The sequence below is a fragment of the Euprymna scolopes genome, chromosome 32, assembly GCF_053919585.1.
Source record: "Euprymna scolopes isolate OS-2025 chromosome 32, ASM5391958v1, whole genome shotgun sequence".
Taxonomy (NCBI): Eukaryota; Metazoa; Mollusca; class Cephalopoda; order Sepiida; family Sepiolidae; genus Euprymna; species Euprymna scolopes.
This window is the reverse complement of record NC_136513.1, coordinates 19,578,380-19,604,325: the sequence shown is the minus strand read 5'-3', so window position 1 is coordinate 19,604,325 and position 25,946 is coordinate 19,578,380. Positions and strand designations below refer to the sequence as shown.

The 25,946-nt window shown below is 34.4% G+C and overlaps 1 protein-coding gene across 2 annotated transcripts; it reads right to left on the bottom strand.

Annotated features, from left to right (window-relative positions):
* Positions 1–1,591: 1,591 nt before the first annotated feature.
* On the bottom strand, positions 1,592–25,426 carry LOC145256234 (zinc finger CCHC-type and RNA-binding motif-containing protein 1-like). 2 transcript variants are annotated; one of them, XM_080114879.1, is made up of 6 exons: positions 25,218–25,425; positions 21,989–22,097; positions 19,674–19,781; positions 11,048–11,133; positions 7,822–7,885; positions 1,592–1,901 (listed from the first exon to the last, which is right to left on the bottom strand). In XM_080114879.1, the coding sequence occupies exons 1-6, from the start codon at positions 25,328–25,330 to the stop codon at positions 1,773–1,775; spliced, it is 609 nt and encodes a 202-aa protein (XP_079971005.1). In that variant the 5' UTR covers positions 25,331–25,425; the 3' UTR covers positions 1,592–1,772. The 2 variants fall into 2 exon arrangements, with proteins under 2 accessions (XP_079971005.1, XP_079971006.1); XM_080114880.1 differs by lacking the exon at positions 19,674–19,781 and having other exon boundaries at positions 25,218–25,426.
* Positions 25,427–25,946: the final 520 nt, after the last annotated feature.

The following is a 25,946-nucleotide window of genomic DNA, read 5'->3' as shown; positions in this document are numbered from 1 at the left end:
AAACCTGTAGCCTAAAATGTTAAAAAAAGCAGGTGCCCGTGAAAAAAAAACGAAGCCTTGACAACGCGCAGTTGGAAAATAGTAAAGTGTGAAAAAAAGACAGGTGCGCGTTTTTGATTGACGTGATGGCCATAGATATTCAGCAGTTACCATTTTGTGCGATAGGTATTCAGCAGTTACCATTTTGTGCGGGACAGTTTTTAATGAGGTCAATAAATCGGTTTGTTTGTTTTTAAAAACCCGCTCCCTGTTTATTAGGGGAAGTGTCTCGTCTTGAAATGAAAGCTACCGTCTGATATGACGAAGTCGACATTGACCAAACGTTACTTAGCTCTCTAGAGACCCCTGGCTTTCGGCCAGTGATTAGAGTCGACTTTGTTTATACCGAAAACCGAATGTAACGCGTTCCGATGCGGGAAATGTGGAATAATTAACGTTTGAAAGTCAATAAAATTAAATAGACATGCGAGCTCCGTGGTTAAGTGTGAGATATTACAATTTATAGATGATATAAAAAGTTTTAAGAAGTTGTGAACCGAGCGAGCGCTTCTCTAAAAGAAGCCTTTTGTGGACATCGAGGAAAAGCGTACATACATACATACATTTTCGCTTTTATATATATAGATAACAAATGTAAGAGTAGAAATAATCTATATATTAATAGGATAGCTTGTGTGTTATTTATTTTTTGTGTCATGCTTACATCCGAGTGACTGTCATTTAATTGTTATGGACTTCCATTTCTTGTAATAAATAATTTTACTAAGAATTTTTCATAAGTTTTGGTTTTGGTTAAAGCTGAAGGAACTCAAGTTATATATATACATATTTCTTTTTCATAAGTTTTGGTTTCGATTAAAGCTGATGCACCCAAGTCATATGGATATATTTTTTTTATTTTTGAAAGCACAACTTTATAATATGTAAAAATCGATAGAACATCAACTCTATAATAATATATACAAAATCCGCAAGAATTAAAATATATTTAAGCATACTTTACAACCTGGCTACACTGGGAATCCCTGCTAGCTTAGATAAACACTTCTTCAGTTTTAACAAACGTGCTACAATAATATCAGTGTCTCCATTTATGCGGAACATCTACAGAATGCCAACGTCAATATATTACATATGAATGAGTCCCCCTGTGGAATTTCCACAGATCCCGCTAGTATAACATTACCGGTGTTAGAAGCATTGCATATATTTTGAAATTAACAATTATGTATATAAAATATGTTTGTAAGGCTAGAAAACAACGCATATCTTATTTTTTTTATAAACAAATTCATTTGTTTATTCAGATATCTTGATAAACATCTTTGCAGTGAAAGTCTTATTTTTTCTCTTTTTTCTTGACCACATGGTGAAATCCGCATGTAAGAGAAGAGTGTTAGTCTGCAATACTTAATGCAGGAAACATTTCTAGAATTCATTTTGTGCAGCTAACGCGACACCCTGCTGATGACTGCTTTTGAAAATCATACTGTTATAAGACTTGCAGACTAACAATCTTACACGTGAATTCCATTATATGGACAAGAAAAAAATATATATATATTTGTTTATTATAAATAATTTGAATTCATTTGTTGGATAATGGTAAGTACATCAGCTAGTGTTTATTTGATTAAAAATATGTGCTGGAGTAATTAACAAGATAAGTCATAAATAGGATGTATTGCAGACAAAGATCAGCAGGTTTAAAAGGTATTTATAACTAAAAATATTATGTACACACTTTTAAAAAAAAATTTTTTTTTTTTTTTTTAATCATCACAGAATTCTTCTTCATCACTGAAATAAGAGTCTTTTTTATATTTCCTTTTCTTTGGTTGGCTTTCATCTTGAGAGGAGCCAGGATGTGCTTTCAGCTTCTCTAATTCAGCCATTTGATACTGAAAGAAGAAAGAAAAAATATATTAATTTCTAAATGTCAGGGTTTGTTGCATTCAATATAATAATTAGATACACAAAAGTTTTTCTCTGTACACATGGTTTGAATAAATGTGGAGTCTTCTTCAAAGAATGGATGATAACTCCATCTACTGTTCTTCGGAATTGCATTGGGTTCAAAAGCAGTGCTCTGGCATAAAGGCCAGATTAGTGGATGATATTAAATTTGTGTGTTCATGTTGTAAAAACTGTGCTTCTACTCCTGATTAAATCAACTTTGCAATTGGTGACGTATCTTTAGAAGTTGTCTTTGGAAACATGGTAAGCAACAGTGGAGGGTGTACAGATGCTATCACAATCAGGATACAATCCACATGGAAGAAAATCCATTAATCCCATGGAGGGGTGTCTCCAACAGAACTGCTGTTCACAGACGACACTGCTCTTCGTGGCTTAGTGGGGGATGCCCTTTTCTCTACCCTGCAACCTCTCTCCCACAGAAGAGATGTTGCGAGCCTATTCTTGTTTTATCGTGATTTCCATGGCAGGTGCTCGTCTGAACTCCAATCTCTGGTCCCCCCTCACCAATCTTTCATAAAAAACACCCATCTAGCTGAATCCACTGTGAAAAATTTCCCCCACTCTATATCTGTGCCTAAATCAAAATGCAGATTCCATGAACAAAGCTTCTTTCTTAGAACTGCACGCCTGTGAAACTCTGTTCCGTCTGCCTGCTTCCCACCGGACTACAACTTGGATGTGTTCAAGTCCAACGTTAACAAATTCCTAATGAACCGCCCCCTTAAGTAAACACTTCATCAAATCTCCACACTAACGTAATGTACTTGCAATAACCCTTATATCTGAGTGGCTTCCAGGCCTTGATAAGTGGTGATCACTGTGTAAAAAAAAAAAAAAAAAAAAAAAATCAAAGAGCTCATTCCGATTCTGACCAACAAGACATACCCCTGAAGTCCCATGGACAGGCCTTTGTTTCTGGTGTTCGAGGAGTCATGCTTCCTGCCATCAAAACTTGAGCTGTCACTGTAGATGATATGAGCAGGCTTGTGGAAAATGACAATGCCATGGTCAGACAGATTTGCTCTTCAAAAATTATAGATAAGAGATACATGATCAATGTGAGAGAACATCTTGGAATCTCCTTTTTGAAAATTATCCTGAAGTGTGGAAGCTTGAGATTGTCAGAGACAAATACTGCAACCAGCCAAAGAAGCGATGGCTGGATAATATGAAAGCTGACCTCCACGCTCTGGTCAATAAGGGTAATGCCTGGAGAGCAACTATCAACACCAACAGTAACATGGTAAGATGGTGTCTAACCGCAGCAGCTGGGAACAGAAGACATCAAACTCTGCAGTAATAGTAGTAGTAGCACTTAAAACAATGTTCAAGGTTAAAAATATCCAAAAGTTAAAACCATTGAATTTTTCAAGGTCGTTGATAGTGCTCAATAAAAAGAGCAAGATATTATTTTATTCAATTTAGGTAAACCAAATTACTATTGGTCGCAACAATAAATCTACTGTCTCAGTTCAAAAAAGATTTTATCAGGCGACAAAAACAGCTTCTGGTCTTAGTCGACCACAAATAGTAATAAATATCTATAGTATCAATAAATAGTAAAATGAATATAAATAAATAAAAAGTATATATATATATATATATATATATGTGATAATCAGCACGCGTTCCGATGGGAAACTGTTCAACCTTGCAAGACTGAAGGCCAAGTCCAAGACCAGGAAGAAGCTGATAACAGAACTTGTTATGGGGTTAAATGGTAATAAACGAAAGGAACACGGAATTTTTAGGAATGAAACATGTATTCACATATATTACAGGCAAAGACAGGTTGAGAGTACCATTCCTCAACTGTGGGCGTTTGCACACGCCAAGCTTGGTCGTGTGCCAATCTCAGACTCCCAGGCACCGGTCTCAATACCGGAAGTGATGTCACTAGATGAAGTGACGTCATGAGATAGTCCATCAATCCCATGGAGGGGCGTCTCCAACAGAACTGCTGTCCACAGACGACACTGCTCTGATAGCTCACAATCAAGTTCAGGTGCAGAGGATAGTGGATTCTTTCTCTCAAACAGGTAAGAAGATCGGCCTACAAATCAACATAGGGAAGACAGAAGTGATGTATCAGGCTTCACCAGATAACAACTACCCCAAGAGCTTATAATAACAATAAACGGCAAGGTGCTAAAAGTTGTTGAAGACTTCAAATATCTTGGAAGCACTCTAAGCACTGATAGTCATGCTGACAAAGAAATAAGCTGCTGAATCCAAAGCCCATGTGCCTCCTTTGGTAAGCTAGAAAAGCAGCTCTGGATAAGGATAAACACAAAGTGCAGAATCTACAAAGCCGTCGTCCTGTAATCCTTACTGTACTCAACAGAGACCTAAACTCTGTATAGAGAACAGATAAGGCAACTGGGAGCTGCCCTGCAGAGACACCTGAGAAGGATTATCAAGATCAAATGGAGTGACTATGTATCAAATGTGGAGGTTCTCAGGAGAGCAAACCTAGAAAACATGGAAGCTACATTTGCTACTATACAACTATGATGGACTGGGCACATTGTTAGATTGGAAGACAACTGAATCCCAAAGATGATCTTCTATGGGGAATTGGAAAAAACGTAACAAAGCGATACCTGAAGGCGATGAACATCAATTTCAAGAGTTGGGAGGAACAAATCAAAGAAAGGAGTAGCTGGTGGAACAGTCTCCACAAAGGGAAGAAAGAAATAAAGAAAAAGATTGGAGAAGCCTTCAGGTTCTACAAGTAAAACGTTTGTACAAAATAGGAACAGTTTAACTCGGATATAAGAGATCCTGATATAAGAAAAACAGATATAAGATAGATTTTGCCTGGTCCTAAATTAAAGCCTGTGTTAATGTACAGGGTAACCCGGATGTAAGAAACACTAATAAATATATATATATATATATATATATATATATATATATATATATCATTCAAACACTATTGATGATACAATCCCGGCATCCACATATGCAGTGCCTGTGACCGGACGTATCACACAGAAAGAGGACTATCCCAACACCGAAAGATAAAGCATAGAGGCCCCAAATAGTCATCGTCAAGACTGACGGACTGCATGATGATGATGATGATTATAGTGATGAGTAGTAAGATTGTACATCTAAAAACACAAATAGGTGTTAGACTCCTAAAATTCATACTAGAATTGTCCGCAAAGACGTAGTGAATAAAGTACTTGGTAAAATTCAGTTGTAAGTTACACTCTTCTGGAGGTTAAAGGTTCAATCCTCAGTGTGAATGACACTCAAAATATAATTGTGATTTACTTAGGACATCTACCACAATCAAAAAAAGAATAAGAACTTCAACTGACATAAGCCAAAGGAAGAAAAAGGACAGATTTCGGTCAACACCGATTTGACCATGGCCTTTGCACACATAAACGACCTCTGTAAACAAATATAAAATAACCATTGCTTTGCCGATTTTTGCAACCAAGATTTATTTTTATGTAAAGTGCATTTTTTTCTTATATATATATATATAGTTATATTATTTATAGGACATTTTGTGGAGATTTTCCCTACATTGAAAACCAACGTAAGAATTGAGAATTATGTACTTTTAAATTTTGCTTGTTTATACTTGTGACTTACAGATGTGATTTTATTATGCAAAAAAAAATTGCTTCAGTCTAGAAGGATTTCTTCTTCACTGACCACTGACAGGAGAAATCAGTGTCCTAAATTCTCAATTCTTACATCCTTGTTTCTTGATCTATTTTTAACTACATTACTGGAGCCTTGTGTGAGAAATGCCCATAGCCCACTCAGGAATATTGATCACCTAGTTATATTGGTAGATACCACCCTTAACTTTAGACCCCAAGCTGTTATTCAAAATGATTAGATACTCTAAAAAGGCTGGTTGGGAATCCATCAGAGAGGATATTTACAAAATTTATAATGGTGTAGTAAATAATGGGGAATCAACAATTCCTCCACTATCCAACAACTATGGTGTCACATGCGTTCCCACTAGTGGTGGGTGATCTATAGATTTTAGGTTTACTGGTAGTTTAAAATAGATATTTATTATTTTATTATTACTACTAGTGTTTTAAACAAAATCAAATCTAAAAGACAATTAAAGGAATCGTTTTTGACATCAGAAAATAGACACAATTTCCCCAATTCTGATACTCTCAAAGTTCCAATTCCATTTTGATTAATCGTCCCAACACCAATATATCATTCAAACACTACAGTGTTTGAATATATGGTTAAGCGGCAGTTTTAGTCATTTAGGACTGCTTTAAAGCTTCACTGCTCACTCATTTTTCGACCAAATTCCAAACAATTATTACAGTTTATAGATCACCTCAGTTATATTGTGAAAAAAAATTTTCAATTTTCATTCAGTAAAACAAAAATTATGAATTTTCTGGTGTTCAAAAAATATGTAAGGTGGCTTAGTGGGGGATGCCCTTTTCTTTTCCCTGCAGCCTCTCTCCCACAGAAGAGACGTTGCGAGCCTATCTTTGTTTTATCATTATTTCCATGGCAAGTGCTCGTCTGAGCTCCAATTTCTGGTCCCTCTCACCAATCTTTCACAATAAACACCTAGCTGAAACCAGTGGCAAAAATTTTCCCCACTCTTTATCTGTGCCAAAATCAAAATGTAGATTCCATGAACAAAGCTTCTTTCTTTCTTAGAAGTACACGCCTGTGGAACTCTCTTCCGTTTGCCTGTTTCCCACCTGCTACAACTTGGATGTCTTCAAGTCCAAGATAAACAAATTCCTGATGAACCGCCCCCTTAAGTAAAACACTTTATCAAATCTACAATACTAAAGATTACTACGATACTATCCCATTGATTACTGTACACGCAATACCTCTTATCCCTGAGTGGTTTCCGGGCCTTGATAAGTGGCGACTACCATGTAAGAAAAAAAAAAAAGGTGGTAAGCAACGTTTTTTATGACTGGTTTCCATAGCAACCAAGTTGCTTCAGCGACTATTGTTGCTGCTAATTCATTGCTGTCGTGAAAAGAGAAGTAACAAGTGAAACAGAGAGAACGAAAGCGTGAAAGGGAGATAATTGGGGGATTTTATTGAAAGCAGACGAGTGCCGTACATTGTTATTACATATGTGTTTATAGGGGCAAAAAAAATAAGACTGAAATTAAACAAAGAACAAGTGAATTTATTGGAATCCTGGAAAAATCCTGGATTACAATAGAAAAGAATTTCCTTTTTTAAATTCAATTTATAACATTATATAATCAATTCTTAATGCTGCAATATTTTAAGTTATAAATTTATAATATTTTTTACTAGAATATCTTGTCCTTTTCCAGTTTTAACAACTAGTTCTTTACTTTTCCATGTTTAAGCTTAACCATATTACTTTTCATGCTCGCATTTTTCTATTGTAATATATATATATATATGTGTGTGTGTGTGTGCAGTCAGCACCAACCCTATTCAGGGTTTAACCGGCTTCCTCCAAAGGAGGAAGTTTCATGGGAGTATGAAATTCACAAGCGGCCCCCAGTCGCATGTATATCCCCATTAGGGGAGATGACATTAGGTTTTTGCAACTTTTTTGCAGGGAGGTGTCGACGTGCTTCTACATACAGCACCTGGACTTCCCAAATTGGTCACCCATTTTAGTAATGACCAGGTTCCACATTGCTTAACTTCAGTGATCTGACAGGAACCGGTGTGTCAACATGATTATATATATATATATATATATATATATATATATATATATATATATATATATATGTGTGTGTGTGTGTATGTGTGTGTGTGTATATATGTGTGATTATGCTGTATATATAATATATACATAATATATATATATATATGTCTCACCTGGTAATTAATAGCAGCTGACAGACTGTCTTCATTTTCATCATTACTGTCTTCATTTTCATCTCTGAAATAAAGTATTATTTCTTTTTAATAAAAGAAAACATTTCTCATTAAAAATTTGTAAAACAACAACAGAATACAGCTATACAAGTTTAACAAGTTTGGGGGGGTAGCAAAAAAAAAAATGCAAATCTTTTCTGTTAAAAAGTGTCAAAATGAATGATTGAATTAAGTAATAATTTTCACTTCTATTCATGGAATGTCACTTCTCAGAATATAACTTTTTTCAATATTTTCATTTGTTGATGTCTTCATTAAACTGTACCAGTACTTTACTGTGATATTCGTTTTCAGCATATTCAGTACTGAATATATTGTAAATGCCTTTGATTTTCCACCAAAAAAAACTTTCTCATATATTTTTTTCCTACATATTTTCAAATTTCTGCCAACCAGTGACGCATTATGTTTATCCTCTGATGAAAAAGTTTATCTTTGAAAATCCATGAATTAAGGATCTTTCACGGTTATAATTCCTTATTTAATAATATCAAAAATGTTAAATTTATACAAAAAAATAAAGCAAGAATTACAAGAATATAATCATTGTCAAATATCTTTATAAATTATTAGATTAATACCACAATGAATTGAACATGTTAACATGCTGAAAGAAATAAATGGTAAGATGAACAACTACTTGGAATTTGGAATATAGACTTTTGTCATTTATTTGGCTTTTCTTTACAGTTAAGATAATATGCATTGTGATGTTAATTTAATTTGTATATGCTCTGTAGTAATATTTTACATAGATCGAGCTTCACATACAAAAGGACTGATATAAATAAAGGGTGAAATATAATTGAATAAGCATATTTTTTCGGGCCAGAAGCAGAAAAGGAAGTAATGAGTTCTGGTTAATGTGGAGGAAACCCTTCATATCAGACAATTGCTAATTTTGGACCCTGCCAGAGTGCCCCCTTGGGGGAGCTGGTTTTTCCTCCCCACATTAAAAAACGGCCTAGTGCCTAATTTGCTCAGTGGGAAAGCAAATAAATAAAAAAAAAAACCACACACACATTATATATATATACATATATCTGTCTAGCCACACTGATGAGCTGTGAAACAGCGAAACAGTACTGTATGTGGATGACTATATATACACACACACATATATATATATATATATATATATTGTGATACATTTATGAAAATGTATAATAGATTATTTTATGGATTTTTAGCCGAGAGGAGATATATTTTATTTTTACTGTATTTTATTTACTTTGTTATTTTGCGCCAAAAAGGTCCATTCTCATCTGCTCGTTCACATTTTGTAAACAAAACAGAAAAAAAGGCCTGCGAGCAAGAAGAGGAGGAAGAGACAGAGATATTGTGAACGAAGGGTGGAAGAGGAAAGAGAAAAGAAAGCTCCTAGACAAGAAAAAGAAGAGAGAAAAGATAGAAAGAAATAAACCCTATAGAGAGAGAGACAGGCCGTATATATAGAGAGATAGGCCGTATAGAGAAAGAGATAGGCTGTATATATAGAGAGATAGGCCGTATAGAGAAAGAGATAGGCCGTATAGAGAAAGAGATAGGCCGTATAGAGAAAGAGATAGGCCGTATAGAGAAAGAGATAAGCCGTATAGAGAAAGAGATAGGCCGTATAGAGAAAGAGAGAGATAGACCGTATATAGAGAGAGGGGCCTGAAAAAAGTTGTCAATAGTCAGTGGAGCTTTGCGCTCCGAAGCGGCAGGCCGTAAGAGGTGAAGGTGGAGGCAGCAAAGGAGGAAGGTGACATTGGCAGTGCGATATTGCTATAAGCAAAGACAGCGGTGACAGCCAAAATCTGTTTTGATCTGTGGTCAAAGTTAGAATATTGACTGAAGAAAAAAATGAACCCAGCGAATGAAGGATCAAAAGAGCAGTGAAATATTAACTATAGATCAAGAACTTCGATGAGCTTCAGAAACGAAGACTTGAAGCAATTAACACGCATGCACGTAATTAAACGTAAACAATCCAAAGGACAGAAATATGAAAACTAACCTGCGCGCGTAATCAAATATAAACAATTTACAGGAAAGAAATATATATAAAATAAAGAGACAAAAGAAAGGACACATTTCACAAAGGACATTCAGTGAGTTTTTCAACCAAAACTTTCATCTAACATCTCTCTCTTATCCTAGAATCTGTATTTAATTAAGCAGACGATTTCTTGTCTTTGATATGAACATTGACTGTGTTACGTGTGGATTATATATTTTTCTCTCGGTAGAATTTGAATAACATGAAATCATTTCATTTAGTTAGACATATTTAATTTTCTTGAATTGAATTGAATTTTATTTATTTTTAGGTAAATAAAATTTTGTTAATTTTTCAATGATACTTGTCCTCGTTACTTCTTATGTGATCTTGTTGTCAAGTACATTTCTTTTTATTGTTGTCTTCGAGACGGTTATCCCATTCCCATAACGCATTTTTAAGGAACCTGGGAAATTTTTTTTTTTTATATATCTCGTTAGGTCACCCATCTCTACCATCCCCAGTAAGGCTGGGATACGTCGTAAGAAAATATATATATATATATATATATATATGTACAGGGTGATTTTTATAGGCAGTGAACTTTAAATTGACAAATCCATTTCCTTGAATTGCAGATTTAGCAACTATTGATTATTTTGCGTTCAGCTTGGTTTGGTAATTCATCATATGGTTTCAGCAGAACAAAGCCACATGCCACACAGCGCAAAATATAATCATTTTACTGAGAGAAACATTTGATGAACTAATAATTTCACAAAATCGATCCAATTTAACCACATGAGATTATTTTCTTTGGGGATATATAAAACGCCATGTCTAAGCTGACAAACTAGACATAATAGACCACTTGGAAGACAACATTCGACATATTACTGCCGAAATAAAGTCTAATTTAATGCAGGAGGTTTGTGAAAATTGGATCTTTAGATTATTTCATATACGCCAAGCCACAAGGATCATATGCCCAAAACTGTATTTAGTTTATAAACACCGAAAATTGACCTTTTGAATAAATCATATGTTTGTATAATAAAAATATGTATATGTGATTTATTTTAATTTAAAGTTTGAATCCTATAAAAATAAAATTTTTAGTATATGAACACAAAACAAAGATTAAAAGACATTGTCTGAATTGCTGTGTCAAAGACATGTACTCACAAAGGTTTCTTTTTTTTCTTTTTAACAGGTTGTTCTCTGTCTCCAAGAAGATTGTTTGGACATTTGTAACTTAAGTGACCTTCTTCCTGAAAATTTTGCATAGAAAGATTAAAAATTAGAATGATAATAGATGACTCTTGACCCTTTGGGCCCAAACTTGGTACACTGTACATTAGATTAAAAAAAATGAAAAAAAGAAAAATAAGAGAAAGGAAAGCAAAGATTTTGATTGTATGACCATCTTGAAAGAATGGATGAGAGTTCTCTGAGTTAGTAGATGTAGAACAGTTGAGGTAGCAGGTTCAGTTCATAAGGAAAGGCCAAGGAAAACATGGGAGAAAGTGATAAAAATTGACTTAAAAAAGAAAAAGGAATAAATGAAAACCTGGATAGAGGTAAGTTAGTTTGAAAGTCAATTTCTTAAAGCAATGTTTGCCAGCATGTAAAAGGGGCGTTAAACTGATGATGATGATGATGATGAACATTTAACTTAATATTATGATGATGATGATCATCATCACCGAGTATTAAGTTGGTGCAAAAATAATGTTGATTTTTAATGTTCAACTTCAAAAGATCATAATTCCTTTCATAACAAACTTTATTAATCGAAATAAAAACCATTAGAATCAACACATTTTTGCCGAGAAACAAGCTAATATATCCCATTATCATAGAAATCCAAAGTTCTGGAATCTCTGAAATCATTGAAGGCCGATTCGGCATCATCTCTGCTTTTGAAGCATTTTTTGTGCAGGAAGTTGTTGAGATACTTGAAAAAGTGATAGTCGGTGGGCAAGAAGTCCGGTGAATATGGCGGATGAGGCAGAGTCTGATAGTCCCATTCGATCAACTTCTGCAGGGTCAGTTGAGCAACATGTGGGCAAGCATTGTCATGGAGGAGAATTGGTCTTTTTATATTGACCAATCTCGGGCACATACATTGGAACTTCTGGTGCATTTCATCAATTTGTCGACAGTACTCCTCTGCGTAATCGTTTTGCCCAGATTCAAGAAGCTGTGATGGATGAGATCAGCTGCAGATCACCAAACAGTCACCATAACCTTTCTTTGGTGCAATTTCGGCTTTGGGAAATGTTGTAGAGCAAACGTGGCCAGTTGTCGTAGAGGATCCACTTCTTATCACACGTCACAATCCACTCAAGAAATGGGTCGTTTTTGTTGTGCAGAACGAGCATAGAAGACACCTCAAAACAACGAGTTCTTTGATTATCGTTCAATTCATACGGCACCCATTTATCCAACTTTTTTTACTTCCCCATTTGCTTTAAATGGTAAACGACTGTCGAGTGGTCAACCTTGAGTTCAGCAGCAACTTCTCATGTGGTTTTGCAATGATCGGCTTCAATTAAGGCTTTCAAATGTTCATTACCAACCGCAGTCGGCCGTCCACAACCGTCTTCATCTTTGAAGCTTTCGTCACCATTGTGAAATTTCTTGAACCATCATTGTGCCACACATTCATTAGTGGTTTCTGGGCCAAACACATCATTGATATCACAAGCTGTCTTTACAGCTTTTCAGCCTAGTTTGAACTGGAACAAGAAAATCGTACAGATTTGAATTTTGTCCATGCTGTCAAAAAGTCTGCAAAAAAATTAATAAAGAGATTGAGAACGGTAACGAATAACATGATTAGATAGAGCGAAAAACGCACTTCAAAATGGTATATAAAATGGCTATATATATCAATGGATTAATTCAAAAATCTATAATATAAATCTCACCTGTCTGTTCAAATGTATGTATGCTTGTATGTCTCACAAAATCTTTCGACAGATGTGACGGATTTTCACAAGATCAGTATCATTTTGAAGCTCAGCCCTTCGGGTGACAAATATAAAAAAATTGGCAAAAAACATTAACATTTTTCACTCACAACTGGGCACTTTTCTACAGGGAAGGGTCGCTTTTTTTGCCAATATTTTCAAAAGTCAGCACGTCTTTTCGATTGTCTAGCCTTAATTTAAACCTATGTCACTTCCAGTTTGGCAATGGGTGCAACAGCCAACACGTCACGTTTTTTTTTTCACTTTCTTTTCCGCCTTTGAAGTACGGGTTCAAGTCAGCCTGCCTACTACCACATTTTTTTTTTTTGCACTCGCAATTTTCCTTTTTTTTCTTTTTCTTTTTACACACACCTCCACTTTCTTTTGCGCCTTTGTGTCAAGGGTTCAAGCCTGCCTGCCTACTACAACTATTTTTTTGTTTTGCTCAACACACACTTCCAAACACCCGGACAACGCCAGGCACCCAGGCTAGTCATATATAAAAGTAACATATGAGAAAACGATATTGTTTTTTCGTCAACCTAATAAATTTACTAAATTTAACTTTTTAATTTATTATCTATTTTCTTCAGTTAAACTTATGCATCATTGCTTTTCTGTAAGCTTTTGACAAAAGTGCTTATTTACTCGTAGGATTAAACCTATTTTCAAAACAAACATACAAAAAAATCTTTAATAAAAAGCCTTATGATGTACGTACCTGTCATGGAAAAAAGATGTCATATTCCAAAAATCATATAAATCGATGAAGCAGTTTTTTTGTTTTGTTTTTTTTTAACTAAGAAAATAAATTTTTATGACAAAGTGAGATGTTTCGAACCGCCATGTTTTATAAATAAAGGGAAGACAACTCAATTTGAACTATTAAGATCAAAATCAGCCTTGTAACAACTACAATTTCCTATTAAAATCACTAAAAATCATAATAAAATAATTTTCTATACAAGAACAAAAACTACTTGATCAATTTACATGATTTTTGGAATATCTTTGTTCCGTGACAAGAACGTACATCATAAAGGTTTTTCTGCAATTTAGTTTTTTTTTTAAATAGGCTTAATTCTAAATAAGCATCCCAAATTATTTCATCATCATCATCATCATATTCAGTTTGATGCCCATTTTACATGTTGGCATGTGCTGGACAGCTTTGTAGAAGTTAAAAATGTGTACATACACAAAAAAAAAAATCAAAAGCCCAACTTCAAACCCAATTTTCAAACCAATATGCAAATTATTTAACCTTGTGGCTGATATTGCATACACATAAGAAATATATACATAAAAAAAAGATGGCGTGTCAAAAGGCAGACAGCTCCTATAACTTTCACAATGCCAACTCTAAAAAAAGTTTGTTTCTCAAAATATATTAACAATTCTTCCAAATCAAATCTTATCAATTAAGTAATCTGACCCAAACAATACCAACGTTACTCTGCCCTGGAAGGAAAATTTCTTCTTGTTTTATCTCAACAAGAATTTGCATAAGTGAATTTTGTTATCACACAAAAATAACTAGATGCAAAATTTAGTATGGCCGAGAAATTTTACATTAAATTTTCAGGCAAAACTTGCAGAGAATGCGCTGTTTTACAGTTGTTGTAAAAATGGAACAAAAATTTAAATTTCGTTGTTTAAAATTCTGTATATTTTTCCATTATGTCAAACTTACCTATCACATTTGACAGGTCAACTTTATAGGTTTTCAGGTATGCTGATGAGGTTTGGGTGTCTATTCCAAAAACCGTTCTTAACATGGGGAGGTTGGAGTGTTTATCCGTTATAAGTGTACCCGAAACCTATAAAAGTCAACATTTCCAATGTAAACAGCAAGTTGGACTTATGTAAAAAAAAAAAAAAAAAAATACCAAAAAGGTTATACCAAATTGACTTTTTTTCATTTAAAAATTAAATTATTTCGTTTTTGTTAATAAAATTTTATTTTTATAAAAAAAAAAAAAAATCTTTCTTTTTTTATATAAAAAGTACACTTGTTGAATTTTATTCTTTCGATTATTTTCATTTTGGGGGGTACAATAAAAAAAAAAATCTTTCTTTTTTATATAAAAAGTACAATTGTCGGATGTTATTCTTTCAAATACTTTCGTTTTTAGGGGGCACAAAAAAAAATGATTAAAACAGAATTAAATTAAAATTTCCATTCCATTTTAACAAGAACTGTAAAACAGAGCATTCTCCACAAATTTTACCAATTTTCATGCGCAACTGATCTCCTACTCTAATTTCTAAGTTAATTCCTTTTTGCCATGTCTTTCAGGGTCTTCACACATAATTGCTTCCAACAATAGAATCTAATTTTGAAGGGGAGTAATTTAGTTAATGATGCTATGTTCATGTTTATTTTTTTTTTTTTTTTTTACCACTAACTCTAAGTCCGACTGGAAAGGTTATAAAACTTCATGTAATTGCTTAAAAAAGTAGTCCCACCTTCCCCAAATACACAGATTTTATCTTTCATAGAAATTTTGTTCCCCACTCCCCATGGAAGCAGTTAGACACAAGGTCTTAATATCGAGAAATGAACCCTTATTTCTGAGCCATTCTAGCGTTTTAAGACACTTAATAAAAACAAAATTTCTATGAAAGATAAAATCTGTGCATTTGGGGAAGGGGGGGGGCTACTTTTTTTAATCAATTACATGTGGTTTTATAACCTTTCCAGGCAAACTTGAGGTTAGTGGTGAAAAACATTTTTATGAACATGCCTAAAAATTTAGTATGGCCCAGAAACTTTACACTAAATTTATATACGAAATTGATCCCCACTCTAATTTCTAAGTTAATACCTTTCTGCCATGTTTTTTCAGGGGAAGTAATTTAGTTAAGGGTATTATTAATAATGTGTCATCCTATTGACTTGTCTCTACATGAAAGAAGTTAGACGGAAGGTCTTAATATGGAGAATCCATCTCACTAAGAAGAGAACTCTAGTTCAAAACAAGTCGCAGTGAAAAATTGAAAGTGCACACAATTAACTCAAAAGTCAGATTAATGAATTTTAATAACAATTCTCCAAAAACACAAATCTCGGTAATCGAGTAACCCAACACAAATGATGTCAACTTTTCTGACCCAAGATGAAAATTCTTTCTTGTTTTATCTCAATGAGAATTTGCTACCGTTTAAAACAATACTCATTTGCATAAATGAACTTTTTTCATTGCACAAAAATAACAAAATTCTATCTAGTAAGCAGAACTTATACATATACGGCACAATCATGTTGCCACATCAGATCACTGAAGTTAAGCAACGTTGAGCCTGGCCACTACCAGATGGGTGACCATTTGGGAAGGCAAGGCACTATATACCGTGAGGTAAAAATACCAGGTTGGAAAACTGGCGCAGTTTATCCTTCTCCTGAGGGTAGATGGTCCTCTCTTAAGCCATGGTAGGCAACCCATCTAGTGATGGCGTCATGAAAAAAATACCCTTCACAGTCTTGGCGGAGCATCAAGTATTTCCAGCCTTTAGAAAAAAACGTGAAAAGATTCACATTTCACCTGCACCTACTGGCATTGGATGAAACAACAAGCAGAACTCTGATGATGGTGACTACTACGATTGACTTCTAAACTAACCAACCATGGTCCCTCTTTCTTTCAAGTCTGATTTTATCACTTTCTTTCCACAGTTTTCTTAGCCTTTCCCTGACAACTGGACCTGTTAACTCTTCTACATCTACAAACCTAAGAACTATCATTCATTCTTTCAATGTGACCATACCATCAAAGTCTCCATTGAAGAATCTATTTATAATAATCAAATTACTTGGATCCTTCAAGCTACTGTTCTCATCTTTAGTGTTATTTTCACAACATATAATATGTAGTAATAAATAGTTTACATCTAGAAACAAAATACGTCCTAGAATTGTCAGAAAGGACAAGTGGATAGAGTACTTAATAAAATTCAGTTGTAAAAGTTGCACCCTTTTGAAAGTTGAAGGTTCAATCCTCAGTGCAGGTGATATCTAAAATACAATTGCAAATTACTCAGGACTTCTACCACTCTTTATAGCTGATGGAATGAGAACAAGCTACCTTCATGGATTAAATAAATGGTTCCATTCGAAATTCCGTGCAGATTCCTAAGTTTGATAGATTTCTGAGTTCAACACAATACACCTGAAGAAGGTTGGAGGTTACAATGACCGAAATGTTGTGAAAAATCACACTCAAGATGAGAACAGTAGTCCGAAGAATCCAAATAATATGAGCAATCAATCCTCATCTCAAAAATTCAGAACCATATTTATATATAGATATCTAAAGAAAAAAAATGAAGAATTAGAAATCATTACTATCAACAATATCTTCTACTTCATTCAATGTAGTCTCTAAAGAAAAGAAAAAAAAAACACCCTATATTTGAGCAGGAAATAGAACAATATTGCGAAACAGATTTGTTATATTAAAATTGAAATCATCATTGAATTAAAAATAAAACAAAACAGTTAATTAATAAATGCCCCTTTTTAAAACTAATATGCAAATTATTTAACCTTGCAGCTGATATTGCATACTGCGATGTAACCCATAAATGGATTACGTAATTGATTGAAAAATTTAATTTCGGGCCAACGAGAAATGTATCGTTTTTTTTGTTATTTTATTATTTTACCAAAGGCAAATGAACATAGTTTCAAAGAGAGAGAAAAAGACAGTGGGAGAAGAGGAGAGAGGTGAGAAAAGCCTTTTGACACGCAAGCTAGCGAGATGACTGGGTCATTTGACCAGAAACCCATTGACCCGTGTGGATTGCTAGGCAACAAAAAATAAAAGAAAGAAAGGGGCTAAGAAACGTACTGAGAAGCGGAAGAGAGTGAAAAAAAAAAAGAGGAAGAAAGACCTTTTGGTACAGGACGGAGACTTTGGCCGGCATGCTCACATGGAAAATTTTCCACCGCGTCACCCAGCAAAAGATGAACGATGATGTGGATACCCACCCTCCACCAACAGCGAAAGAAACAAAGTAATGTCTGGGAGGAACTCCATATCAACGCGAGAGAAAAGAAATAATGCTTGGTGAAGTTCACGTAAACGACAATAGTAGTAACGAATACAACAATGATGGAGACAGTAATAATGATTACGGCGATGATGATAGTGATGTTGATGAGAACAAACCGAATAATGAAGACGACGGTATTATTATTATTATTTTTTTATTACAAACTCACAATGTGTTGTTATTATTGTCTAGTTGCATTAATAATAATGGAATTCATTTAATACACATAAGCAACATATAAAAAAAAAAAGATGGCGCATCTTTTTAGTAAAGTTGAATTAATTTGAAATAGGATGTTTTTATGAATCCCTTCTTTTTGCAGACTGTTATCCTCATCTTCATAGTTGTTGTTTCGCCGAAGGCCAGAGGAGGAGTTGGCTGAAACGTGGTGAAACAACAATAACTATGAAGATGTGGAGAACAGTCCGTAAAAAGAATGCATGCACAAATTATGAAACCTCATCTCAAAGGATTTCAGAAAGAAAAAAATTTTTAAATAATAAAACGTTTTGACTTTTCTGCAAGAAATCAGTACAACTTTCACATTTAGATTAACATACCAGGCCTAACTAATTGAATTATGAAATAAAGAATTTGGATTATTCAGATTCCTGTTCTCGTCTTGGATGTTATTCTCACCATGTTTCGGCCAATGTTATCTCTTATCTTCTTCAGGTGTATCTTGTCGAATTCAGGAATCTGTCTGTCGAACCCAAAAATCTGTCCAAAATTTTGAACAGAACCCTTTATTTAATCAACAGGGGTAGCATGCTCTCGTTCTGTCAGCCATGATTGGGTAGAAATTGTAAGTCTTTAATATGTTCTTATTATTGCCCACATGTATTGGTTAATTAATAACCTTTGTTAGTTAATTATGAATTAAATAAAAAAACATACCTTGCTTGTTTCAAATAAAATTTATATGGGAAGTCATATCAATGGTTGACAAAAAGAAAATAAATCAATCAGCACTTAACATGTTTTTAGCTTTACACAAAAAGACGCAGAGAGACATGTCTGTTTATTTACATAATTACACACAAACAGAAAGGGTACATGTAACACAATCGGTTTTATAAACAAAGAGGAGATAACTCCAAGTTACTCAAAGTCTTAAATAACACATTAGCATAAACCCAGACAAGGGAAGCAACTCCAAGTTACCTAAACCCTTACATCACTGAAAAATAAGCAGAAATCTGGAACAGTCAAAAGGGAAACAACTCCTACAATTTTCACAGCATTAAGAACAGAATTGCAGTTAAAATCTGTCTCAAATTGATAATTCCAGTAACATGTATCATTGAACCTTCAAACTGCAGAAAACTTTCACTTAGAGTATGCTACTTCATGGATTAAATAAAGGGTTCCGTTCAAAATTCTGGATAGATTACTGTTCTGCGGTAGTTAACACCCCTATATCCAGGATAGTATGGATTCGTCTGGCGCTATGTAAGCCAGACATTTCTGCCTTTGAGTAGAGAGCACACACATAGTTTAGCCGCTTGCAATGAACACCGGGACTCTTTCACCTTAATATTGTGAACCCCTAACCCGGACCACAACAGTTACCGAGTTTGACAGAAAGATTAATAAATTTGACAAAATACACTTCAAGGTCAGATGTTACATCAGCCAAACTGTTGTACAACTAATATCCAAGCCGAGAGCAGTAATCCAACTAATACAAATTATCGATCCTCATCTCAAAAATTCGAAAACATAAATTGTTTTAACTGTCAAAAGACAAAAATTTAACAAGAAAATATAAACAGACTTACACCACATTCATAACATCGAGATTTGTCTTTATAAATCTTTTTCCGAATAAATTCTGGAGTTCGGCCATTGTCTTTGGCAATACTACAAGTTAGAGTACGACCAAACATCTGAAATAAAATTGGTATAGGCAATTATTTTTTTATAAATTATTTTGGAAAAAAATAATAAAAATGTCTTTTTCACTGGGAAGTAATATATATTTCCCCAAAACCACTGGTCTTGATGGAGGAGAGACTAAAACTTGCTGCTATGGTTTCAAATGATCTGAAATAACAGCAAGGGGAGACTTGATTCCAAATATTTCTCGTATATTATATCTCTCCCCAACTTTGTAAATAGGATACGATTACGATTATAAATATCTCCAGTATCAAATAATCCTTATACAAGTGAAATTTACTTTATTTATGAAAACCAAAGAGAGAGGATATAACAGATGAGAAATATTTGGAATTCAGTCACCCTATGCTGTTATTTCAGATCATTTTGAAACCATAGCAGCAAGGTTTACTCTCTCCTCCATCAAGGCCAGAGGTTTGTGGGAAATATTAGATATTTTGTAATTCATATGCAAAACTAGGAAAACGAATGACTATGATTGAAACATTTTATGGCTCTGAATAATGGATGATCCCTTGAATGTCTAACCTTAAGGGCAAATGTGACACAGCCTACTACACAATTCAGGTCATTAGCTTTCCAATGAGCCTTCATTTGTTAAATTCTGATCAATAGTCGCTGAGATTTGAAACTTAAATAATTGCCAAAATTGAATATTGAAATGCTCCATATCTTTGGTTCTATAGAACGAAACTACATTAAAAGTTTGCAGGCTTTTTGAAGATTATAATACTATTCTATGGTTGCAATTTTATGACAATTAGTAAAAAAGAATCTATATTTTCAAACCAATAAAATATGCCCAAATTTGCCTACATTTGTATATATAGTGTCCTAGCAGGCCAGCTTCACTTTTGGTGCTTTGGGATGAATTTTGCTTCAGGTTTTCTTTTGCTTGGTTGTCTTCTCTGTAGCCTTAGAGTACTTGGAAAAATCAATTGTAAAAGTGATAATCTCCTGAAGGTTCAATTCTCAGGATGTGCAACCGACAAATAAATTTCAAATTACTTAAGACCTCCATCTAGTCATGGCTGACGGAACAAAAAAATGACACTCATGATGAGAACAGTACTCCGATGAATCCAAATAATATGAACAGTTGATGGATGAACTTTTGTTTGCGTTAACATATTATAAGACATCCTCGAGAGACGTGTACTGTCGTAGATTACTGAATATACCTAAGCATATTTTGTTTTACAACCCATGCAGGAAGGTATCAAAAAACATATTATTGCAATCGATTGACGTGTGGCACGGGTTTGGAAATGTATTCTACTTTAAATACAAATAACAGCTCAAACCTATATTTACAATTTTAATTTAAATGCAAAATTAAAAAAAACAAAAAAACAAGGGACATAATTCTTGCGGGTAATCAATGGCATGTATCTTGTTGCTGTCCAACGCATGCAGGAGAGTGTTGCAAACCATAGTAAAATTTAAAATTGCAAATACAAACTTGACCTTTTAATTGTATTTAATTAAAATGTAAAATAAAAAAACAAAAAAAACAAGGGACATAATTCTTGTATGTCTGACTAACTGAGAAATGGGTTCTTTCTTATTGTAGTGAAATTTGAAATATTGAATTTCAAGTAAAATAGTATCTACTGAATTGTTAGTTTTCAAAGACAATTAGAGAAAAATAATTTTTGTTAAATTGGCCAAATATTTTTGTTTTTAAGAAAATATTTGCTTCCCTTTTGCTACAATTAGAACTCTGTTTTTTTTTTTTGTTGTTTTTTTACAAAACTCAATTTTCGCCAATTGCCTTCGAAAACTATTTTCATTAATAATTAATTTTCTACCATATCGCTTTTCATAATTTATGTTCATTACTGTGACATAACAATTAAGCAGATACCATTGGTTTCACTTGAAATCCAACATTTCAATTTTTGAATTTTGCTACAATAACGAAGAAGAACCTAATTTTGTCCCTATTCATTTGCTTCCCCTCAAGAGCAGAATTAAGCACAATTGGTTTTTCAGTGTGAGGGTAAAATCCAGCTCCCCAAAATGGGCACTCTGAACTGGAATAAAAATTTAAATTGCCTCTATCTCAAAGGATTTTTCCTTCACTGACCAAATACAAAAAAAAAAAAAAAGATTCAGTGTAGTGTCAGAACAGATACTACGCTTTGCTCCTAGCCAGACATTGATAGTTCAAATATAACTACTTAAAAATTACCTTTGTCTTGTTAAGTGCATGAACTGCATTATGAGCGAATTGCCTTTCGAGAAACAAAATGAATGCTACACCTTTGCTCTTCCGTTTCTCATCCCTCACAATTGTAACTCTGAAAACAACAACAAAAAAAAAAATATGTAAGTAAATTAATTATTAATTATTAATATAAGTTAATATTGTTAAAAACAAAATCAAATAGTAATCAATACCATAGAAAATACACCCATTGGATCACAATTATTAAAAAAAAAAAAAAAAAAAAATGTTTTCAAGCTAATAGGCTCCACTTTGTCAACTAAGCTCCAACCCCTGTCCCATCACCACAATGTTGCATCCCTGTGCCTGTTTTACAAGTATTTTAATAAAATGTGCTCTGACAAACTCGTTGCACTTGTGCTCCCATGACGTACATATCCTCGACAAACCCTCTTAACAACAAAATCAGACCCTTTCACTGTTGAGATCCCTAAATGTTAGCAAGCTCTCTACTCTAATAGTTTCTCCCCTTGAACAACTAGATTTTGGAATTTCCTTCCTGCTACCTGCTCCCTTGACTATACTGATATGCAGTTTAAAGTGTAACGTAAACCAACATCTTTTTAATCTTTCCTAGGCATGGCCCCAAATAATAGCCCCTTATGTCCAAGTGGCGATATGCTTTTTTAGGGGTGAACGCAAGTAAAAAAAAATATATTTATTCGACTTTGATTTCATTTGAAAAATTCATAAACATATCTTTCAATACATTATTATTGCATGGTGGAACAATAAAATTGTCACCCTAGAAAAGATGACATGATTCCATTTCCATTTGATGAAAACCGGTTTTATTTTTTTGTTGCAGACCATTTACTAGTTAGCCAGTTGTGTACAAATCCCAAGAGCGATAGGAGGCTTCTGTAACCCGACGTGTGTGTGGTTCCTCGACAATCGCCGGACTCCCAACGTCATGTACCGTGGATTTTTCGTTCAACTGTTCTTCTTATGGCCGGATCGTCCTTTTCCCGTTGGCGACTGTCGATGAGAACACACGCGGTTCACAAAATAGAAATATGAACAAAGAAAGGAAAACACAACGCCAATATTCACATATAAATTGACTGTTGGACTTGTGAGTGTGTGTGTCTTCCCCCCTCTCCGTTCTATCGATGTTACATTTGTCTATCTCTGTTTCACAATCAACTCAAAAATTGTCCACGTCTCTAGTTCACAGTCAACTCTATAACTGTTCAACTATCACTGTCCAACTTGCAACCGCTGTCTAGCGAGTCTAGATCTCAACTGTCACTGTCCAATTTCCATCCACTGCGACAGGCATCTAACTGTCAACTGACTGTTCAACTTCCATCCACTCTCGAGCGCATCTCGATTTCAACTGACTGTCCCCTCTACGTTGGTATCACTGGTTGCCCACCTCATCCTGGTTACCGGAAGCTGCCCTTCCCTGTTTTATCAGTAGGTTTCTATTGTTATGGTTGATTGTAGGATATTTTCTCTTTCTTTGTTTATTCTAAGCCATTTCCTATCCCTTTGTCTATTGTAGGATATTTCTGATTTCTTTGTTTATTCTAAGCCATTTCCTATCCCTTTGTCTATTGTAGGATATTTCTGATTTCTTTGTTTATTCTAAGCCATTTCCTATCCCTTTGTCTATTGTAGGATATTTCCGATTTCTTTGTTTATTCTAAGCCATTTCCTATCCCTTTGTCTATTGTAGGATATTTCCGATTTCTTTGTTAATCCCCCCCCCCTCTGAGCACTTAGTGGCTCAAATCCACCCCAGGGCCACTTTATAGTATCACACTTCTATCATGTCTGAAAGTGATACAATGTTCAATGAGCAAGATCGGAGATGCACTGCTGTACAACTCATGCTCTCTACTGATCCAACTTATGACAACAGAACCATTGCCATCACTCTCAACATGCATCGCTGGATTGCCATAAATAACAGGGACGTTCTCAAAGTGATCAAAACAAAGACCGTTATGGTCTTTGATGCATTTTCAAGTGAGGGCCACATCATGCCACCTCACATCTTCAAAGTCAGCTTGAAAGTCAACACCAAAGCGTAGTGATCCCCTGGTGCAATCAAGTGACTATTGGTAGACCTGAGTGTGGCAGCAGGACTCAGTGCTGGCCACAAGTCCAAAGTGACCCAAGCTTGGCTTCAGAAAGAGTGCTACGACTTTGTACCCTCCTCTCACTGGACTCCTTCCTTCACTGATCTGAACCCGCTGGACTACTTCGTTTGGTCATACGTTGAGAACATTATGAACATGACCTCCCACGACATAAAAGCCAGCCTGATTAACATCATCCAGCGAGTATTCGCTGAGCTCCCACCAGCAAATGTGAAAAAGACCTGCTCCCAGTTCAAGATCTGTGGTGATTGAGGCTCAAGGCTCTACTACATTTCTGGCCACTTGAGAGAGGGGTCATATTTTTGTGTGTTTATTGGCTAAAAGGTTTTTTTCGATTTCTTTTTCTGTTTTCATTTAGAAAAAGAAAACGAAAAACCTATTTTTTTTAATTTCCTCATGTCTTTATTTTCAATAAAGATATGAGGAAATTAAAAAAATAAAGAAAAATCAGTATTATTTTACTTTAAGGCCCGTCTCACATTTGTATAGAACAAAATATTTTTTTTATAAATTTCGGTGAGCTTTTGTTCTATACGAACGTGAGACGGGCCTTAAAGTAAAATAATGCCAAAAGAATTTCAAAAACTACCTGTAAATATACCCGGTGAACTAAGTGCACGAGAGATTCAAACAATTGCACTTAAAGGGACGGTTAGAATCTTAAAAAGATCTCTCGGTTGGAATGTATGCGATAGCGGGTGAATGTTTGGCATCTACTGAGATGTCCTATCCCCAGCTTGAACAAAATAAGAAAGTTTAACAAAGATACAAATAAAAATAAAAACAATCAAATATTATTTTTGTGTTAATTTAAAAAAAAAAAAAAAAAAAAAAAAAGATTAAACTGGAACGAAATTTAAATTCCCGTTCCATTTTCCAAACAACCCCAAAACAGAACGCTCTCCTATAGTTTTACTACAAAATAAAACCTCCGTTCAATACGTTTTAACGTTTTTAGGGACTTTATTTGAATTTCAAACAAATGAATGGCGCAAAACAGCGTAAAACTGTGAAAAAGAAGAAGAATTGTGTTTGTGTTGTGTTGTTATTTTTAAAGATAAATAACAAGTAAAAATAATACTTACTTGACGACTTTACCGTATTTTTCAAATATCTTATGCAAATCATTATTTGTCAATGAGAAAGGCAGATTGCTGACATAAATTGTACTCTTACTTGGGGCGAGGCCTCCGCTCATTATGAATGAAAATTCAAAATAATTTACTATAATTCAAATAAACGTGAATTTTCATTTCTTTTCTTCCTCTGTTGACACCGTTATGAATAATCGCCGGTGAAAACTAAATGAAGTCCCTACTGTACCAAAGTTCCGGAAGGCTTCTGTTTATTTTTTATTTTTATTTTTTTTATTTTGATTTTGTTTTTTTTAATTTTTTTACATAGGCATCACTACTTATCAAGGTCTAGAGAAAACTCGAGGATAAGGGTTAAGAGTGTACAGTAGTCAATTGGACAATATAGTAATCGTTAGTAATGGAAACTCGGTAAATTTGTTAACTTAAGTAGAACGACTCATCAAGAACTTGTTTACGTTGGACTTGAAGACAGTCAGATTGTAGTCAGCTGGAAAGCAGGAAAACGGAAGATAGGAGTGTACTTCTAAGAAAGAAGCTTTGTTCATGGAATCTACGTTTAGGTTTAGGCACAGATAAAGACCGGGGGGGGGAATTATTGATAGTGTTTTCAGCCAGATGAGTGTTTCTTGTGAAAGTTTGGCGAGGGGGGGGGCATAGATTGAAGCTCAGTCGAGTGGGTTATTTCTTTTATATCACATCATCCAATAAGTTCCGTAC